The following is an 18996-nucleotide window of genomic DNA, read 5'->3' on the forward strand; positions in this document are numbered from 1 at the left end:
CCCCCTCACTCCCAATGTTTGAATCTGCGCTTTCTGGGGTAATAAGAATGTAAATTATGTGCTATAACAAGCTGAGATATTTCCCCGCCCCCGCCCTCACCCCTACTCCATCTTTACTTTTTTTTTGCAGCCAGGGTTATCTCTTGGGCTCGGTGCCTGCACTATGAATCCACTGGTCCTGGAGGCTATTTTTTCCCTTTTGTTATCGTTATTATTGTTGTTGGATAGGACAAAGAGAAATGGAGAGAGATGGGGACGACAGAGAAGAGGAAAGAGAGACACCTACAGACCTGCTTCACCGCCTGTGAAGCGACTCTCAGGTGGGGAGCCGGGGACTCCAACTGGGATCCTTATGCCAGTCCTTGTGCTTTGCGCCACATGCGCTTAACCCACTGCTCTACTGCCCAACCCCCCACATCTTTACTTTTAAAGAGAAAACTGTATGCACATATTTTCTTTTCGTTTTTGTCCACTACATGCACGGAACTCTAGGTTTATATTTCTGTGTCCTCCAAACACCTTACCTCACTACTAGTCATATATTAAGACCCTAAAAAAACATCTACTAGTTGGGGGAAGGGCGGTAGCGTAGCGGGTTAAACTCACGTTGTGCGAAGCACAAGGACCAGTGGAAAGATCCTGGTTCTAGGGTTATCGCTGGGGCTTGGTGTCAGCACTACGAATCCACTGCTCCTGGAGGCTATCTTGTTAATTTTATTGGACAAGACAGAGAGAATTGAGAGAGGAGGGGGAGATAGGGAAAGATAAGATACCTGCAGACCTGCTTCACTGCTTGTTAAGTGACCCCTCTATAGGTGGGGAGCAGGGGCTTGAACCAGGATCCTTACGTGGATCACTGCCCTTCTTACTATGTGCACTTAACGGGGTGTGCAACCACCCAGTCCCTCAGTGAACTACTTAATAGTAAAGGAAGGGATCTGAGTCCTAATATTAATTTATTTGCCACCAAGGTTATCACTGGGACTTACTATCTGCATGATGACTCCACCATTCTCTCTCTTTTTAAAAAAATATTTATTCCTTTTTTGTTGCCTGTTTCTATTGTTGTTGTGGTTATTATTGTTGTTGTTGTTGTTGTTGTCATCATTGTTGGATAGGACAGAGAGAAATGGAGAGAGATGGGGAAGACCAAGAGGGGGAGAGAAAGACACCTGCAGACCTGTTTTACCGCCTGTGAAGTGACTCCCCTGTAGGTGGGGAGCTGGGGACTTGAACCAGGATCCTTAAGCCGGCCATTGGTTTTGCACCATGTACACTTAACCCACTGCGCTACCACCTGACTCCCCATTCTTTTTTTTTGTAGAAAAATAAAATTAGAGAGAGATACCTGCAATACTGCTTATAAAGTTTCCCCACCCCCACTTCGAGCAGGTGGTAACTGGAGGCTTGAACCAAGGTCCTTTTTGCTTGGTAGCATGTACTCTCTCATGCCACCACTCAGCCATTGAACCTTCAAATTTACTGGAGGGGGAAAACCACTAAAGGCAGGAAGGGGAGATTACATAATGGATCTGCAAAAACATTCTCATGCCTAAGGTTCTAAGGTCTAAGGTACCATCAAAGCCAGAGACGAGCAGTGCTCTGGTTAAAAAACAAACAATAACAACAAAAACTGAGTTAAATTAAAAATAAATAAATAGAATGAAGTTGGTGTATTGTACTAAAGTAAAAGCTTCTGGGGTGGTGTGAGTGGGGAAGGGCTCAGGACCTGGAATAAGATGGCAGAGGACCTAATGGGGTTGTATTGTTATGCGGAAACTGGGAAGTGTTATGCATGTACAAACAACTGTATTTACTATCAACAGTAAAACATTAATCCCCTTTTAAAGAAAAAAATTAAAAATAAATAAATAAAACTAAACCTATTTAAACACATATATCTAGGAGTCGGTAGGTAGTACACCCAGTAGAGAGCATGCGCTGCCGTGCATGAGTACCTGGGCTCAAACCCCTCATCCCTGTACAGAGAGGCCTCATGTGCAGTGAAGCAGTGTGTGTTGCAGATATCTGCTTCCCTCTCCATTTGTTTTTTTTTTGGTTTTTTAAAGTAATTATTATTATTTTATTTTTCCCTTTTGTTGCCCTTGTTTTTTATTGTTGTTGTTATTGATGTCATCGTTGTTAGGACAGAGAAATGGAGAGAGATGGGGAAGACAGAGAGGGGGAGAAAAAGACACCTGCAGACCTGCTTCACTGTCTGTGAAGCGGCACTCCTGCAGTTGGGGAGCCCGGAGATCAAACCGTAATCCTTACATCGGTCCTTGTGCTTTGTGCCACCTGCAGTTAACCTGCTGCGCTACCACCCGACTCCCTCTCTCCATTTGTTTTATCAAATAAAAGGAAAATATGGCTGCCAGTAGCATTGAATCTATCATGCAGGTACTGAGCTCCAACAATAACCCTGGTGGCAATGAAAATAAGTCCTCCTACCTTATGCTTTTGTTCATTAATCCTTTCTTAAATAAAAAATTTAAAAAAATAAAATAAAATAAATAACATATTTATAAAGACTTTTAAAAAAATACTTATTTATTCCCTTTTGTTGCCCTTGTTGTTTTTTATTGTTGTAGTTATTGATGTCGTTGTTAAGACAGAGAGAAATGGAGAGAGGAGGGAAAGGCAGAGAGGGGGAGAGAAAGACAGACACTTGCAGACCTGCTTCACCACTTGGAAAGTGAACCCCTAAAGGTGGGGAGGCAGGGGATCTAACCAGGATCCTTATTCCAGTCCTTGCGCTTTGCGCCACCTGTGCTTAACCTGCTGCGCTATGGCCCAACTCCTATATAAAGACTTTTTAAAGAGCTAAAATATAAACCTAAGATACATATTCTTTTCAAAATAATTTATTGATTCATTTATTTATTTATGGGAAATAAAGAGCGAAAGAACCAGAGCACCTCTATGCTTGGGTCCTGATTCTTGATGAGGGTCCAGTACTTCATCCAATGCATCACTTCCTGTACCACAAGATACAAGCTCTAAATTGTTCAGTCACCATAGAAACATACTATTTCATAGGACCTTGCCCTCAACTTGGATCAACAATGGTAGAGAATGTTCCATCCTCCAAAGGGAAACTAGACAATATACTTATGCTACACCTGAGGAAGATGGGTCCTGATATTGGGGCAGCTTGGAACATTCCTAATTATGACCTCAAAATGTGAGCTCAGATCTACCGGCATACAGGCCCCAGATCATATCAAATTGATGTGGTTTACAATCAACAATATTTATACACCTTTCCCATATTTGGGAGCTACTCTCTTCCCTGATCCATCTTTCTGGCCCTTCTGCCAGCCATGACATCATCTCCCCAGACAATAATTAGGATCCACCTGCATATCAGATTGCAGGCTCAGGCAAAAAAAAAAAAAAAAAAAAAAAAAAAAACACTAGTATAGCCACAGGCCCTTTGGAATATAACTAAAATATGCCTACTAGCTATCTACAAAATGGAGGACCCCCGCCCAAGTCTTCATCTGCACTATTCCAGCCTTTAGGTCCATGATTGGTCCACAATTTGTTTGGCTTTGTATGTTAACTCTCTTTTCAGCCACCAGGTGCCAGATGCTCGATGATGATGACCAGACTTCCATGGACAGACAACCCCACCAATGTGTCCTGGAGCTCCGCTTTCCCAGAGCCCCACCCTACTAGGGAAAGAGAGAGGCAGGCTGGCAGTATGGATCGATCAGGCATCGCCCATGTTCAGCGGGGAAGCAACTGCAGAAGCCAGACCTTCCACCTTCTGCATCCCTCACTGACCTTGGGTCCATACTCCCAGAGGGATAAAGAATAAGAAAGCTGGGAGTCAGATGGTAGCGCAGCAGGTTAAGTGAATGTGGCAAAAAAGTACAAGGACCGGCGTAAGGTTCGAGCCCCCAGCTCCCCACCTGCAGGGGAGTCGCTTCACAGGCAGTGATCAGGTCTGCAGGTGTCTGTCTTTCTCTCCCTCTCTGTCTTCCCCTCCTCTCTCCATTTCTCTCTGCCCTATCCAACAATGAAAACAACAATAACAACAATAACTACAACAATAAAAACACAAGGGCAACAAAAGGGAATAAATAAATATCAAAAAACAACAAGGGCAACAAAAGGGAATTATTTTTTTAAAAAATAGGGTAGCTATCAGGGGAGGGGATAGGAGATCTGCTGGTGGGACTTGTGTGGAGTTGTACCCCTCTTATCCTGTTTTTTGTCAGTGTTCCCTTTTTATAAATAAAAAATTTTTAAAGAAAAGAAACATACTATTTATACCTATTTAATTATGTTAGCATAATCTAACAGTCAATTAACCTTTCTTTTTTTTTTCCAAAGTATGGCTCAGCTCTGGTTTACGGTGGTACTGGGGACTGAACCTGGAACCTTTGGAGCCTCTGGCATGAAAGTCACTTTGCATAACTATTATGCTATCTCCCCAGAATTCCACGAATTTTAAGTTAAAGTCACTGTAACATTAAAAAAAGTGTCATGGCATATATTTTTTATTCTTTTCTATTTCAGAGTAAAAACACAGCACAACTCCACCATCCAAGGAGCTCCCCCTAGTGGTATGGTGCTCCCAAGAAACCACATGATGAGATGTGAGCTATCTCCCATGCCCAACTATGGCATATTAACAAATACTAAAATGTATCTGTTAATAGTAAAATAGTTTACTTGGATAGTGTATTGCTATGTCAAACTTCAACTGAGCACAACCCCCATCACACTGGAGGGAGCGTCAATGCTTTCCTTCCCTCTCTCTGCCTCTTTGTCATCTATCTGAAAAGTCATTCTGGGAGCAGTGAAGCCTCAGCTATGGCCGAATAAATAAACAATAAAACTACTTTTGTTTGGTTATAGTTTAATATGACATCTTAATCAAAAAATATCAGTAAGAGTTTTAAACAATCATTCCATCACTCTGGTTTGCACTAAAATAACACATATATGCCAATGGAGATGAACCACTTCGGTTATTTAAAAAAAAAACCTGATATTACCTGCTGAACAGCTAGTGTACTGTCCATCTCATCAAAGGATTCATCAGGCCAATTATAGAAATCCTATAAAATAAAATTCAAAGTTAACACATATACAAAAATGCAAAAGATGAAATTCTGATTAACTGCAGTATTTTTTTTTCCCTCCAGGGTTATCGCTGGGGCTCGATGCCAGCACTACAAATCCACTGCTCCTGGAGGCCATTTTTCTATTTTGTTGCCCTTGTTGTGGTTATTGTTATTGTTGTTATAGCTATTGTTGTTGTATAGGACAGAGAGAAATTGGGAGAGGGGAGACAGGAGGAAAGATAAGACACCTGCAGACCTGCTTCACTGCCTGTGAAGCGACCCCCCTGCAGGTGGGGAGCTGGGGGTTCAAACCAGGATCCATATGCTGGTGCTTGTGCTTTGTACCATGTGTGCTTAACCCGCTGTGCTAGCACCCAGCACCCTGCAATTTTTCTTTTAACCAGAGCTCTGGTTTATGGTGGTGCGGAGGATTGAACCTGGGACTTTGGAGTTGGAGCCTCAGGCATGAGAGTCTGTTTGCATAACCATTATACTATCTACCCCCACCTAGTTAACTGCAATTTTAATACATATGAGGTAGAGGACTTCACATGAGACAGAGAGAAGTCACAGCACAGCATCACTCAGGCACACAGTGCTGGGGAACTGAACTGCATCTCTCTCAAAAATAAAATAAGTAAAATTCTTTTTAAAAAATGTTCTTTCTACTTAAAAAAAAAAGTTGTTTATTACAAGCCCCAGCTCCCCACCTGCAGGGGAGTCGCTTCACAAGCAGTGAAGCAAGTCTGCAGGTGTCTATCTTCTCTCTCCTTCTCTGTCTTCCCCTCCTCTCTCCATTTCTCTCTGTCCTATCCAACAATGACATCAATAACTACAATAAAACAATGGCAACAAAAGGGAGTAAATAAATATATATTTTTTAAAAAGGTGTTTATTTATATATGTGAGAAGAAGAAAGAAAAAACCAGTGCCACTCTGACATAAGCAGTGCCAGGGACCAAACTCAGGACTTTATGCTTTAGAGTTCACTAGTTTATATATACTGTGCTACCTTCTGGGTTGCATATTTCAGACTTTCAATTTGAGACAGAGATAGAGGGACAGACACCAACACAGCTTTGTCTCTCATCTATGGAGCTTCCCTTGGTACTCTGCTGCTCCACAATGTGTCAGGGCTTAAACCCAGGGCTCTACACATGCTAAGGTGTATGCCCTGCTGGGTGAGCTCTTTCCCTGTTCCTATATGACTGACTACTTTTTGATGGAACTGCAATTATGATTTAAAAAGTTAAAACTGGGGTTGGGCGGTAGTGGAGCATGTCAAGCGCAGGTGGTGCCAAGCACAAAGACTGGAGGAAGGATCCCAGTTCAAGCTCCCAGCTCCCCACTTACAGAGGGGTCGCTTCACGAACGGTGAAGCAGGATCTTTCTCTTCCCCCCTCTGTCTTCCCCTCCTCTCTCCATTTCTCTCTGTCCTATCCAACAACAGTAACAGCAACAATAATAAACAACAAGGGCAATAAAAGGGGGGGGAGGAAAAAAAAGTTAAAACTGCTGGGGTATGGGCAGTGGCACACCTGGTTGATCACACATGTTCAAGGACCCTAGTTCAAGCCCCTGGTCTCCACCTGCAAGAGGAAAGCTTCACGAGCAGTAAAGCAGGGCTACAGGTGTCTCTCTGTCTCTCTCCCCGTCACTCACTTCCCTCTCCATTTCTGGCTGTCTCTATTTATAAATAAAGATTAAAAGAAATAAGTAAATAAATAAATATAATTTAAATTTTTTAATTTAAAACTACTTTTGGAATTAGAATATTTTTTAACTTTTTTTTTTTTGCCTCCAGGGTTATTGCTGGGGCTCATTGCCTGCACAGCAAATCCACTGCTCCTGGAGGCTATTTTTTCCCTTTTGTTGCCTTGTTGTTTTATTATTGTTGTGGTTATTATTATTTTTGTTATTGTTATTGCTGTTGTTGGATAGGACAGAGAGAAATGGAGAGCAGAGGGGAAGACAGTGAAGGGGGAGAGAAAGATAGACACCTGCAGATCTGCATCACCACTTGTGAGGCGATGCCCCTGCAGGTGGGGAGCTGGGGGCTCCAACCAGGATCCTTATGCTGGTCCTTGCGCTTCAAGCCATGTGTGTCACCCACTGCAACCCCCTTTTTAAAACTTCTTTATCACTTCATTGATGAAATGTGATTTACAGGACTGTTCATCACAGGTGGAATAAAGTATTAGTTTCAATAAATTATTACTCTCCCCGAAATAAAAAGTTTGAAAAACTTAAGCAGGGAATGAAGTTATACATGTGCAGTACCAGTGTCATCAAACAAGTAATTAATGAGATCTTTCTATTTGATTTTCCAGCAAAATTTACCTATGTATCCTTAACTGGTAGCACAATGCCTGATAATGAACATCTCTGGAACAAAATAGGAGAAAATGTAATAGTAAACGAATAATTAATAAACCTGTATCAATTATCAAATAGCTTGAACAAAAAAATTTGGAGGATGCATTGAATCAAAATCTGACAGTAGCTCTAGAGGTGGTGCAGTGGATAAAGCACTGGAATCACAAGTCTAAGGTCCTGAGTTCAATATCTGACACAAGACAGAGTACCAAGTTTGAACAGCAGCATTTCATATACTAGAAGGATGCTCTAGTTCTCTCTTCGTCATTAATAAATACAGTTTTGAATTAAAAAAATATAAAGTATACTTATAAGTGGTGGAATTATAAAGACAAGATAATCAACATTATCAGATGGAAAGAGTGAGCAGAAGGTAGAAGAATGTAACACAGAAGAATTAAACTATATTAGCAATGCCTTAGTTCCAAGTATGTGATGGGTGTAGGTTTTCAAATGTCTTAAGCACTCAGGGAAGGGGGCTGGATGATGGTGTACCTCATTGAGCACACACATTACCATGCACAAGGACCTGGGTTCAAGCTCCCACTCTCCATCTGCAGTGGGGATGCTTCATGAGCAGTGAAGTAGGTCTGCAGGGATCTTTTTCTCCCTGTCTCCCCCTCTCAATTTCTCTTTGTCCTATTAAATAAAATAGAAAGGGAGGGAGTCGGGCGGTAGTGCAGCAGGTTAAGCGCACGTGGCATGAAGCACAAGAACCGGCCTAAGGATCCCAGTTCCAGCCCCCCGGCTCCCCACCTGCAGGAAAGTTGCTTCACAAGCAATGAAGCAGGTCTGCAGATGTCTATCTTTCTCTCCACCTCTCTGTCTTCCCCTCCTCTCTCTATGTCTCTCTATCCTATCCAATGATGACAATAATAATAACTGCAACAATAAAACAACAAGGGCAACAAAAGGGAATAAATATTAAATAAATAAATAAATAAAATAGAAAGAGGAAAAAAAGGGGGGGAGGAATGGCCACTGGGAACGATGGAATTATAATGCAGGCATGGTGGTCCGGGAGGTGGCGCAGTAATAAAGCTTTTGGACTCTGAAGCATGAGGTTTTGAGTTCAATCCCCGGCAGCACATGTGCCAGAGTTATGTCTGGTTCTCTCTCTCCCCTCCTATCTTCCTCAATAATAAATAAAATCTTTAAAAAATAATAATAATAATGAAACCCTAGTGACAACCCTGATGACAATAAAAAATAAACATTCAGAGGGGTTGGGGAGAAAGCATAATAGTTATGCAAAAGCCTTTCAAGCCTGAGGCTCTGAGGTCTCAGGTTCAATCCCCAACATCACCATAAGCTAGAACTGAGCAATGAGCAGTGTTCTTTTCTTTTTCCCTATACCCTCTGTATTTTTCCCTCTGTATCTACCTTTATTAAAATAAATAAAATATTAAAATAAATAAACTTTCAGGGGCCAGTGGTAGCTCAGTGGGTTAAGCGCACATGGCACAAAGTGCAAGGACCGGCCTATGGATCGGAGTTGGAGCTCCCAGATCCCCATCTGCAGGAGGTCGATTCACAAGTGGTGAAGCAGGTCTGCAGGTGTCTGTCTTTCTCTCCCCGTTTTCCCCTCCGCTCTCCATTTCTCTGTCCTATACAACAACGACAGCAATAACAACAATAACAACAACAATGATAAACAACAAGGGCAACAAAAGGGGAAAAATAGCCTCCAAGAGCAGTGGATACACACAGAGCCCCAGCAATAACCCTGGAGACAAAAATAAATAAATAAATAAATAAATAAATAAATAAATAAATAAAGACTGCCAAGCTGGTGTAGTGGCTCTGCCTGTGGACTCAGGCAGGCAGACAGGGCTTCGTTCAGGTTCCTCCCCAGAAGTAGTTCGCCATTCTGGGGAATAAACAAACAAACAAACTTTCAAGGCTAGGAGACAAGTTCCCACCTTAAAGAAATGAGGCCCTAGATTCATTCCCTGACACTAACATTAAAGGGGAAACAAACAAAGACAACTTTCTGAAAATTGTCCCTTATGTTTTCCAAGAATGTATCTAAATATTACTAAAGGGGAACGGAGTGGGGGGAGGAGATAAGTCACCCAGCAAAGCATGGTGCCTAACCATCTGGGAGACTGTGGACTTAAGTCCTGGTACCATAGAGGAGAAACACAGGATGAGGGAAATCTCCAGATGCTGGTTGGGTGATGCTTGAGAAGAGCAAGGCAGCTCAGGAGAGGTATGGTATCTATCACACATGAGGGCATACATACAAAATGAAACTACAGTTTTAAAATTCTTCCTGGGGCCAGGTGGTGGTGCACCTGGTTAAGTGCACACATTACAGAGCGCAAGGACCCAGGTTCAAACTCCTGGTCCCCACCTGCAGGGGGAAAGCTTCACAAGTGAAGCAGGACTGCAGGTGTTTCTGTTTCTCTCCCTCTCTGCCTCCCCCTCCCCTCCCAGTTTCTGTCTCTACTGAATAATAAATAAAATAAAATAAAAATAGAAAATTTAATAAAATTCTTCCCGTATGAGTCATACTAAAAAAAAAGTCTATATCAACATGTTTTGTCTATCCTTTCCATTAAACAAAAATAACGCTAGGGTTATTCAAAGAGATTCTTGTGCCTGAGGCTCCAAAGTCCCAGGTTCCACCTCCCATAAGCCAGACCTGAACAGTGTTCTGGTAAAAATAAAATAAATAAATAAATAATAGTGATTAAGCTTGCAAGATATTTTATTTTAGAAAATATTAGAAAACACACATACAGGAAAGAAAATATATATATATATAGTCTCCAGGGTTATTATCTCTGGGGCTGGGTGCCTGCCTGCACTATGAATCCACTCCTACTGGAGGCCATTTTTTTCCCTTTTTTGCCATTCTTGTTCATCGTTGCTATTATTATTATTGCTGTCATTCCTGTCATTGTTGTTGGATAGGACAGAGAGAAATGGAGAGAGGGGAGGGGAAGTCAGAGGGGGAGGGAAAGACTGACACCTGCAGACCTGCTTCACCACCTGTGAAGTGACTCCCTGCAGGTGGGAAGCCAGGGGCTTGAACCAGGATCCTTACACCGGTGCTTGTGTTTTGCACTATGTGCACTTAACCTGCTGTGCTACAGCCCGGCCCCCTATACAGAAAATATATTAAAAATTATAAGTTAATTGGGAATTAAACATCTCATCCCACCAAAACTTTGATATAATTTTATCACCAGGGTTTTTGTGCCTCCATAACTCCACCATTCCTGGTAGCCACTTCTTTGCTTTAGTTTGGTTTGGTTTGCCTTAGCTTGGCTTAGATGTTTTTTGACAGAGGATAAGAGATGGAGGGCAGGAGTGAAAGAGAGTAATACCTGCAGCAGCACTGTTCTACTGCTCATTAAGCTTCCTACAAGAGGGTACTGGGGGCTCAAACCTGGGTCCTTACACATGGTAACATCTCTACCCGATGAAGCACCACTCTACCCCAACTGTGACACACTACAGACATTTATAAGAGGAAACAAAAATCTGGCCTAATTAACACTATTTATATAATTATATAAATATTTATATATAAATATATTATATATTTTATAATACATATTTCTATATATTTATATAATATATATTTCTATATATTATATTCTATATAATATATAGAAAATCAATTCTTCCAGTGGAATATATATACATATTTCAGATACAGCTCTAGGGCTGGGGAGACAGGAAAATGGTTATGAAAATAACTTTCGGGAGTCGGGCAGTAGCACAGCGGGTTAAGTGCACGTGGCGCGAAGCGCAGGGACTGGCATAAGGATCCCGGTTCGAGCCCCCACTCCCTACCTGCAGGGGAGTCACTTCACAGGCGGTGAAGCAGGTCTGCAGGTGTCCATCTTTCTGTCCCCCTCCTCTCTCCATTTCTCCCTGTCCTATCCAACAATGACATCAACAATAATAACTACAACAACAATAAAAATAACAAGAGCAACAAAAAGGAAATAAATATTTTTTTTAATTATTAAGAAAAAAAAAGAAAGAAAAAAATAGAAAATAACTGTCATGCCTGAGGCTCTGACCTCCCCGGGTCAATCTCGAGTGTAACTACTAAGGCAGAACTGAGCAGTGCTCTGGTCAAAAATAAAGAAGGAAAAAAACTAAATAAATAAAGAAGAAGGAGAAATAGATAGGAAAACACCACAGCATCTCTCCACCATTCATGAAGAATCCCTTGATTCTGTGCACAGTGCTCCTAAGTGATGCCAGTGACTCAAACCTGAGTCCTCACACATAGAAAAGTGTGTATTATTCTACATGAGCAATTTCCCAGACCCCAAAAAATGAATTTTAATGACAAAATTTTAAAACATTTACTGAAAAATTACTTGAGAGAAGTAGCTCTTGGGGGGGGGGGAAAGAAGTGGATAGCATAATGGTTATAATGGTTATGCAAAGAGACTCTCATGCCAGAGGCTCTAAAGTCCCGGGTTCAATCCCCTGCACCACCATAAGCCAGCACTGAGTAGTGCTCTGGGAAAAAAAAAAATGTTTTGTGGTCTGGGAGTGGCATAATGGATAAAGCACTGCTCTCTCAACATGAGGTTATGAGCTTGACCCCTGGCAACACATGTACATGTTTCTCTCTCTCTTCCTATCTTTCTCATTAATTAATAAATAAAAAATACCTGCGAGAGAGAGAGGAAGTAGCTCATAGGGTAAAGCACAGGACATGCAAGCATAACATCCCAAGTTTGATAGCTGGTATCACATGTGCTAGTGTGATTTTCTAGTTTTCTTTTTTTATTATTATTTTTCTTTTTTTGGATAGGACAGAAAGAAATCAAGAGAGGGAGGGAAGACAGAGAAAGATAGACACCTGCAGACCTGCTTCACTGCTTGTGAAGCGACCCCCCTGCAGGTGGGGAGCCGGGGGCTTGAACCAGGATCCTCGCATTTTGCGCCACGTACATTCAACCTGCTAAGCTACTACTGCCCAGCCCCCTAGTTTTCTCTTTCTAATCCTCTTACCAGTATATTCTTTTTTTTTTCCAGATACAGGTGAGAGACAGAGAGGACTGCCATAACTTGTGAAGCTTTCCCTTTTGGTGGTGCTTCCATGTGGTGGCAGTGGGCCTGAACCCATATTTTCACATGTAATAAAGTATGGCTCTACCAGATGAGCTATCTCTTAGGCCAAATTAGTTTATTTAAATGTGTGTGTTTGGTATATTGTTACTGCTCAGCTCTGGCTTATGGTGTGCTGGGGATTGACCCTGGGACCTCAGAACCTCAGGCATGAAAAGTCTTTTGCATAACCATTATATTGTTTCCCCAGTACAGCCCACCAAGTAATTTTTTTTTTTTTTTTAAGAAAACCATGGAGGGTTGAGACATAGCTAGCCAGGTTGAGTGAGCACTTTATATGAGTTCAAGCCCCAGTAAGTACATATGAGCACCTATAGGAGAAAATTGCAAAAGTGGTGAAGAAGTGCTGTGGTCCTTCTCTGTCTCTCTCCCTCTCACTATCTAACTAAAAATAAAACGGGGAGTCGGGTGATAGCGCAGCGAGCTAAGCTCACGTGGCGCGAAGCGCAAGGACCAGCATAAGGATCCTGGTTCCAGCCCCCGGCTCCCCACCTGTAGGGAAGTCGCTTCACAGGTGGTGAAGCAGGTCTGCAGGTGTCTATCTTTCTCTTACCCTCTCTGTATTCCCCTCCTCTCTCCATTTCTCTATGTCTTATCCAATGATGACAACAATAATAACAATAACAACAAGGACAACAAAAAGGAATAAATAAATATATATAAAACAGGATAAAGTTACCCAGGAGCACTGTAATCGTGCAAGCATGGAGACCTAGCAATAATCCTAACAGCAAAGTAACCTGTACCTGTATCTCAACCTTACCAATCAGAAGGGAAGAAGGAAAAAAAAGGATGGGGTCAGAGGAGAGTTCCCAGACACAGATAGGGTACCTGCACTCCCACACTGCAAGACAGAGGCTCCAGACCTGACATCACAGGGTAGGTACAATAACAGAGGAAGGGTAGTGCAGTGGGTTAAGCGCAAGTGGCATGAAGTGCAAGGACTCGAGTAAGAATCCGCGGTCGAGCCCATGGCTTCCCACCTGCAGGGAAGTCACTTCACAGGTAGTGAAGCAGGTCTGCAGATATCTATCTTTCTCTCCCCCCTCTGTCTTCCCCTCCTCTCTCCATTTCCCTCTGTCCTATCCAACAACGACATCAATAACAATAATAACTACAACAATAAAACAAGGGCAACAAAAGGGAATAAATATTAAAAAAAAAAAAAAAAGAGGAAGCACTGACATTTCTCTCTCTCTCCCCCCTCCTCTGGAAAAGTGAACCAGAGGACCAGGCGGTAGCAGGTTAACCACACATGCCATGAAGTACAAGGATAGGCATAAGGATCTCTGTTCAAGCTCCTGGATCCCCACCTTCAAGAAGGTGGCTTCACAAGCGGTGAAGCAGGTCTGCAGGTCTCTCTGTCTTCCCTTCCTCTCTCAAGTTCTGTCCTATCCAACAATGACAGCAATAACAATAATGAGGGCAACAAAATGGGAAAAAATGGCCTCCAGGAGCAGTGGATTCGTAGTGCAGGCACTTAGCCCCAGTGATAACCATGGAGGCAAAAAAAAAAAATAGGCTCTGATAGGATCTGATAGGATAGGATAGGTATAGAATAGGTGGACCAGAGCAATGAAATTGTTCAAGTGCTAGACTAGGTTACACAATTAAAACAAACAAACAAAAAAAAAAAGTAGGAAAATACTCCACAGACCCTATTGTATTCTAATTAAAGCATTTTAAGTTTTGGTTAATTATTTTTATCTACTGCAACACCTCCCGGACCATGGTTAATCTTTTTTTTAATTTTTAATTTTAAGTTGTATTATTTTCCTATGAGAGAGAAAGAAGCCACATCACTCCAGTACTTGCAGTGAAAGTGGGGCCAAGAAACTAAACACATACCTAAGGGCCACAAGTCTTGAAATACACAGCTCAATTATTTTCAGGAGCAAGAACAGGTTTTAGTTTTCTTGTTGGGGGGGGGGGTGCTGCAGATTGAACCCAGGGCCTCACAGCTGGGCTACAGCCCTGCTCAGTAATGCATTTTAGAATGGGCCAACTCAGGGAAGGAAAATTACAGAAGACAGCAAACTCTTAAGCAGTTTTTTAACCCTAACTTTTTGTTTCATTTACTTAACAACCCTGACCTAGGACAATGTAAAACTAAAGTTTTTTTTTTTTTTTTAATTGTCCTGCTTTATTTATTTGTGCCTCCAGGGTTATTGCTGGGGCTGGGTGCCTGCACTATGAATCCACTGCTCCTGGAGGCCATTTTTTTTCCCATTTTGTTGCCCTTGTTATTTATCATTGTTGTTGTTATTATTATTGCTGTCATTGGATAGGACAGAGAGAAATGGAGAGAGGAGGGGAAGACGGGGGGGGGGGGGGGGGGGGGAGAAAAAGAAAGACCTGCTTCACCGCTTGTAAAGCAACCCTCCTGCAGGTGGGGAACCGGGGGCTCCAACCAGGATCCTAATGCTGGTCCTTGCACTTTGCGCTGTGTGCACTTAACTCGCTGCGCTACCGCCCGGCCCCCTAAACAAGCTTTTTTATATGTGGCTTATTTATAACAATATAGCAAAAAGTAGGTTACAATATTAACTTACAGTATGTTCTTTTTTTTTCCTTAAAAATTTTATTTATTAATGAGATAGGAGAGAGAGAGAGAGATAGAACCAGAGCATCACTCTGGTACATGAGCTGCCAGGGATTGAATTTGGGACCTCATGCTGGAGAGTCCAGTGCTTTCATGCACTGTGCTATCTCCCAGACCATAAGTATGTTATTTTCTAACCTTCCAAAATTAAGAATAAAAATTATCAAACTGCGTAAAAAGTTGTTTTTTTTTTCTTTACTGCTTCCATGGTTATTGCTGGAGGCAATAAAGAAAAAGCACCTACAATAGAATCCACTGCTCCTAGAGGTCATCTTCTTTTTCCATTGTTGCTGTTGTTGTTGGATAGGACAGAGAAATGGAGAGAGGAGGGGAAGACAGAGATAAGAGAGAGAAAGATACCTGCAGACCTGCTTCACCGACCCCCCTGTAGATGGGGAGCAGGGGGCTCGAACAAGGATCTCTGCGACTGTGCTTGCACTTGGCTCAATCCGGTGCGCCACTGCCCAGACCCCAAAAGTTCATTTTTGAATAATATAAAAAGTTATTCACTTAAGAATCAGAAACAAGGGAGTAGGGTTAAGCACAATGGGTTAAGCACACGAGGCCCGAAGCGCAAGGACCAGCGTATAATCTCGGTTTGAGCCCCTGGCTCCCCACCTGCGGGGGTGGGGGGGTGGTTTGCTTCACAGGTGGTGAAGCAGGTCTGCAGGTGTCTCTCTTTCTCACTGTCCTCCCCTCCTCTCTCCATTTCTCTCTGTCCTATCCAACAACAGCAATAATAATAAGGGCAACAAAAGGAAATAATTATTAAAAAAAAAAAAAAAGACAAACAGTGGTCCGAGAGGTGGCGCAGTGGATAGATCACTGACCGCCCAAGCTCGAAGTCCAAGTTCAGTCAGCGCAGCGCATGCGCATGTGCCGGAGTGATGTCTCATTCTTTCTCCCACTATCACTCTTCATTAATAAAGAACTGAAATATTTTTTAAAATATCATAAACAATGGGGCCAGGAGGTGATGGCTTGAGCAAGGACCATGTTAACATGTGGAAGGACCCAGGTTCAAGCCCCTGGTCCCACCTGCAGAGGGAAAGCTCTGTGAGTGGTGAAACAGGGCTGCAGGTGTCTCTCTCTCCTCATCCTCCCCCTCCCTCTCTGTCTGTCGAATAAATACAATAAAAATAATACATATAAGAAAAAAGGCTTGGCTAAAAAAGAAAAAGGCTCAAGGGGCCGGGTGGCAGCGCAGCACACAGTACAAAGTGCAAGGACCCAGGTTCAAGCCCCCCCCCCCCCCGTTCCCACCTGCAGGGAGCTGCCCGTATCTATCTCCCCTCCCTCTCAATTTCTCTCTGACTCTGTCCAATAATAAATAAATAAAAAGAATCGTTAAAAAGTACATGAAAGTGCCCAGAAGACCAGGGCGCCTCCCCGGGGACAAGCGGCTCAGTCCACCTGCCTGGACCTAGGGAACAGCCCTCTGGACCGCAGCAGTGGTTGAGGGAGGAACGTCCTCTGCACGGGCTGACAGCCCCGATGGCGCGTCCTCGCACCCGGCTGACCCGACGGCGCGTCCTCCGAACCAGGCTGACAGGCCCGACCGCAGGCCCCGGGCGGCGGGCGTCACAGAGGCGGTATCGAGCACCGCCGCCCGCCCACCAGGCGGCCGCGGCACTCGACGCTGGTCGGCGGGGAGCTCAAGCTCGGGAAGCGGGCGGCGCAGCGCCGCCCCCGGCTGCCCACCCCACGTCCCAGAGCCCTGGCGCGGCCACCGCCTCTCACGCCAGCCCGGCGCTCCACAGGCCTCGCCGCCGCCTCTATAGATGAGGGGAAGAGGCTCCGGAAGAGCAGGGCCGGCGCAGGCCGCCGCCCGCCCCGCCTCGCCCGGCCTCCACTCAGAGGCGGCCAGACACCGGCAGGGTGCGGCGGCACGGAGACGCTGCCCGCCGGAGAGGCGCCGAAAGGGTACCTGAGCCTTGGTGCCCGGCCTATTCCGCCTCAGCACTGCCGTCCCCTCCGCCATGACCATAGTGCCTGAGTCCCGGAGGCTCCAGCGGGTACCCGGATGTGGGGGACGCAGCCTGCGTGAGGGGCGGGGCGGCTGACAGATGGGGGCCTGCACGGGGGATGCCGGGAGGGGGCGGTTCCGCGCGCGGATGGGCGGGGCCCTGTGACGGGGCCGCGCTGTGGACCGCGCCCAGGGCTGCGGAACTCCTGAGCTCCGACGCAGCGCCCCTGCAGCTGGAAGCTTCGCAAGTGGTGACGCAGGGCTCATCGAGTCTCTGTCTCTCTCCCTCCTTCCCTACCCTCTCGGTTTCTTTCTCTATGCAATGATAAGTGATCAGTAAGATAATGACAGTGACGATGATTGGCTGGCCCTGCGAGGTACCAGCCCAGTCTCGGGCCACCCTTCACCCCTCCGCGGACAGCGAGGCCGAGGAAAGTGCAAGTGTAGACGTATTTGTGCCGGGGCCCTGCTGTCTGCCGTGGCCTGGGACGTCCGCAGGACAAGAACCTTCCGTGTGTGTGGATGTTAAGAGTTCTCTTTTTATATTTTATTCACTAGACAGAGACAGGGAGACATCGGCAGGGGAGTGGGAGGGAGAGGCAGACACCCGCGGCCCTGCTGCACCAGTCGTGAATCTTCCCTCTCAGATGGGGACTGGGGCTTGAACCCGGGCTCTTGTGCGCTGTAGTGTGTGCGCTTCACCACGTGGCCACCGCCTGGCCCAAAAATATTAAATAAAATATAATATAAAACCTTAAGATATAAACTATCGGGGTGGGCGGTAGCGCAGCGAGTTAAGCGCAGATGGCGCAAAGCCAAGGACCGGCATAAGGATCCCGGTTCGAGCCCCAGCTCCCCACCTGCAGGGAAGTCACTTCACAGGCGGTGAAGCAGGTCTGCAGGTGTCTGTCTTTCTCTCTCCCTCTCTAACTTCCCCTCCTCTCTCCATTTCTCTCTGTCCTATCTAACAAGGAGGACATCAATAACAATAACTACAACAACAATGAAAAACAAGGGCAACAAGGGAAAATTAATAATTTTTTTTTATTTTTAAAAAAGAAAACGAAGAACTAAAGCATCAGTATGGCACATATAGTGTGGCCAATCAAACTTGGAACCTCATGCCTTCAATGCAGGCACTATCTGCTCTAGAAGTGCTCTGCTGAAATCAGGACAATTGTATCAAACTCCCCTACCCTTTTCCCCCCTGCTTAAAACCTTAATTTTTTTTTTAATCTAGGATGAAAGAGGCCTTCAGATACCAGATAGAAAGACAGTTCAGAAGTGAAGGACAACTGTGGGATAATTTCACTCATAACAGAAAATAGATAACTCAAACCCATAGAAAAGATATTTGCGTGCAAGGACTGCTGTAAGAATCCTGGTTCGAGCCCCTGGCTACCCACCTGTAGGGGAGTCACTTCACAGGCAGTGAAGGAGGTCTATCTTTCTCTCCTGCTCTCTGTCTTCCCCTCCTCTCTCCATTTCTCTCTGTCCTATCCAACAACAACAACATCAGTAATAACAATAATTACAACAGAGCTGTATTTCCTCTCCTCTCCTGGGTCAAGTAAGAATACCAAAGGAGACCTCCTGGGACCGCAACAAGACAGGACTAGAACGACTTCCGGAACCCACCAAATCACCAGCCACCAAGCTCCAGATGCCACCGTGATGCCAAACTGACTTTCTTGAGCAGACATCTTCACCAGTGTGTCCTGGAACCCCACCTCCCCAGAACCCTGCCCCACTAGGGAAAGACAGAAACAAGCTTGGAGTGTTGATCAACCTGTCAATACCCATGTCCAATGGAGAAGCAATTACAGAAGCCAAACCTTCCACTTTCTGCACCCCACAATGATCCTGGG

At 44.4% G+C, this 18996-nt stretch overlaps 1 protein-coding gene across 3 annotated transcripts in view; it reads right to left on the bottom strand.

The window, feature by feature from the left end:
• Window positions 1–18996, bottom strand: part of MOB4 (MOB family member 4, phocein) — a 78084-nt gene that overhangs the window by 21185 nt on the left and 37903 nt on the right. The window contains exons 1-2 of one of the 3 annotated variants that reach the window (XM_007534415.2): window positions 17090–17245; window positions 5010–5072 (exon numbers count right to left, since the gene is read on the bottom strand). In XM_007534415.2, the coding sequence (XP_007534477.1) occupies window positions 5010–5072; window positions 17090–17149 (123 nt within the window). In that variant the 5' untranslated portion in view covers window positions 17150–17245. Of the gene's footprint in view, window positions 1–5009; window positions 5073–17089; window positions 17246–18996 lie in introns of those variants that run through there. The other 2 variants (XM_060194206.1, XM_007534416.3) reach the window with 2 other exon arrangements.

Source organism: Erinaceus europaeus, chromosome 7, assembly GCF_950295315.1.
Source record: "Erinaceus europaeus chromosome 7, mEriEur2.1, whole genome shotgun sequence".
NCBI lineage: Eukaryota > Metazoa > Chordata > Mammalia > Eulipotyphla > Erinaceidae > Erinaceus > Erinaceus europaeus.